This window comes from Sinocyclocheilus anshuiensis, unplaced genomic scaffold (assembly GCF_001515605.1).
Source record: "Sinocyclocheilus anshuiensis isolate Anshui unplaced genomic scaffold, SAMN03320099.WGS_v1.1 scaffold517, whole genome shotgun sequence".
Classification (NCBI taxonomy): Eukaryota; Metazoa; Chordata; class Actinopteri; order Cypriniformes; family Cyprinidae; genus Sinocyclocheilus; species Sinocyclocheilus anshuiensis.
The window spans coordinates 1,031,647-1,034,001 of NW_015536535.1; the positions used below are offsets into that span (position 1 = coordinate 1,031,647).

Below are 2,355 nucleotides of genomic sequence, written 5' to 3' on the forward strand. Positions count from 1 at the left end.
AGCGATATGGATTCTTTTGCATTCTATGTACAGGTTCAAGAATTTCTCTTAAAAGGAGAAATTCCTGACAATTCTGCAAATCGTCGGAAGGTTAGACGGGCGTCGACAAATTTTATCATCAAAGGTAACTATTAGTACCGAAAGATTTTATAATGAAAAAGAGAATTGACTCTGTTACAACCTGGGCCGTGTGCTTAATTCTATTTTTTTTTTTAAATATCAAGCTACGTTCACTGGCGCAGTACAAATCGTGTTTCCGGTACGGATCGAGTAGTGACAAAGATGGTGAACTACCCATTCCTCAACCCAGGGAGAGAAGTGTTAAACCAAAACTATCCACAGGTCAGTGCAGTCTTTGCATGTGTGCAATTGTTTAAGATCTGTGATCTTTGCAACACCTGGGGTTGATTTTTATTCTGTCTATAAAATCAGCTTAAGAAGTGTCAGAAACTAAAATAAACTTTCTTTAATGTAAACAGGTTGTCTTGCTCAAGACATGTCGCTCAAGACATGTCACCCAGACCCAAACCCAGGCAGAGGACGGCACAGACTAAATACTGGGTGTTTCAGGTCTGACGACATCACGCGGGCGTGGTTTAATCGCAAGGTCAAGGAGCATGCGCAGTTTACACGCTCCGTGTGAAACCCGCGAACGTGTGACAGCGGCACGACTTGCGGAGATCTTGACTTTGTTTAATTTTCGCGCATTTCAAACAAGAATGATTATCACGTCTAACATTAAACAGTGGGGAAAGAAAAAAAAAAACTAATGTGGCACATTGAAAAATTAGAGGAATGCTGCCAGTTAAATAGGGTTTGTCGTATAAATAAAGACATTAGCACCAAGTGCCAGATTAACAGATAACTATGTGTGTTTTCTCATTTTTATCAGTTATTTTTCAAATATCTCATATAAGCTTTTTATACTGTGCTTCAGAACAGAGGACAGCAAATATGTGTGACATTGGTCAGTTAGAAGAGGAAACACAAGCAGAGACCACTGCTTGCAGCAGAACAGCCACATCTTCTATGTCTATAGACCTCTCCAACACATTCTCTACTGAGAAGAGTCAAATCTCTACCAATGATAGTGTTCTGGTGAGAATGCCTTAATAATAGAAAGACAAAAAGTGTCAGTAGAATACCAATTTAAACACCGTAAATGCTAAAACCCAAGCTTAGAGATGTTACTTTTTTTTAATTACAAGTATGAATTTAGTAGAGGCATATGTACAGTATTAAAAACAAAGATTTTTTATTGGCAGCATTTGGCACCAATTCTTTCATGAAGAACATTTAACATCCATGGAAACTTTACACAAAACTTTGCACAAAAAGTGTTTTGTAGTGTAAAAGGGTTCTTCAGGTTGTCCTTCACACTAAGAAAAATTATTGTTTTAAAGGGGTCATATGATGCGATTTCAAGTTTTCTTTTCTCTTCGGAGTGTTACAAGCTGTTTGTGCATAGATAAGATCCCTAAAGTTACAAAAACTAAAGTCTCAAACCCAAAGAGATATTCTTTTAAAAAGTTAAGAGTTGTCCACGCCCTCCTAAAACGGCTCGTTCCAACACGCCCCCACATGTCTATGTCACAATGTGGGAAGATTTGCATAACGCCGCCCAAATGTTCACGCAAAGAAAGAAGGCGTAACTTTTATTCCCTTCCAAAAGAGGACACAACTAGAAATCAGTGGTTAAGTTGTATTTACAGCACTGTTCCAGAACAGTTCAAACGAAATATTCGAGTGTGTGCAGCGCATTTAATGGAGGACTGTTTCCTGGGAGAGTAGCCTACAATGCGTCTGTGCACAAAGGCTGTTTCTATAAAGTGGTGCAATTCCAACTTTGCAAGGACAGTCTGGCGCTTCTGACTCACAGCCTGTAAGTATGTTTTCATATTTAAAGAATTTGCCACTGACGATTCAAACGTGAATTTTGAGCAGTGGCGAGTAGCGCTTGTTGTTTGTCCTTTCTCAGATCACAAATGCAGACATGGTTTTATGTTTACGCGGCGTGATATGCAACGCAATGCGTAATAAGACAGTATAAGTCATTATAATGAGGGGTGCACATAAGTGGTCCGCATGCGTGACCAAAATAAGAAATGCGCTGTGTAAATGAGTTCAGAGCGCGCGTTTGTGTACCGATATGGGCTGTGTTTCCCAAAATCATCGTAAGCCTAAGTACATCGGAGACCCATTGCCACCTATGGAGCTACGATCAACTTAGGCTTACAATGCTTTTTGGAAACGCAGCCATGGTTGACAGCTGTTAATGCACAATTACCATTTTAGATTGACAAACTGTACTGTATAAGATTTCTATTAGAACTGAAAGCATAAATCTAGGCTAAC

At 39.4% G+C, this 2,355-nt stretch overlaps 1 protein-coding gene across 1 annotated transcript in view; it reads left to right on the forward strand.

Annotated features, from left to right (window-relative positions):
• Window positions 1-510: 510 nt before the first annotated feature.
• The window catches only part of LOC107695730 (microtubule-associated protein 9-like), a 25,680-nt gene continuing 23,835 nt past the window's right edge, over window positions 511-2,355 (forward strand). The window contains 2 exon segments of the mRNA XM_016495757.1: window positions 511-542; window positions 948-1,098. Of these exon segments, the coding sequence (XP_016351243.1) occupies window positions 511-542; window positions 948-1,098 (183 nt within the window).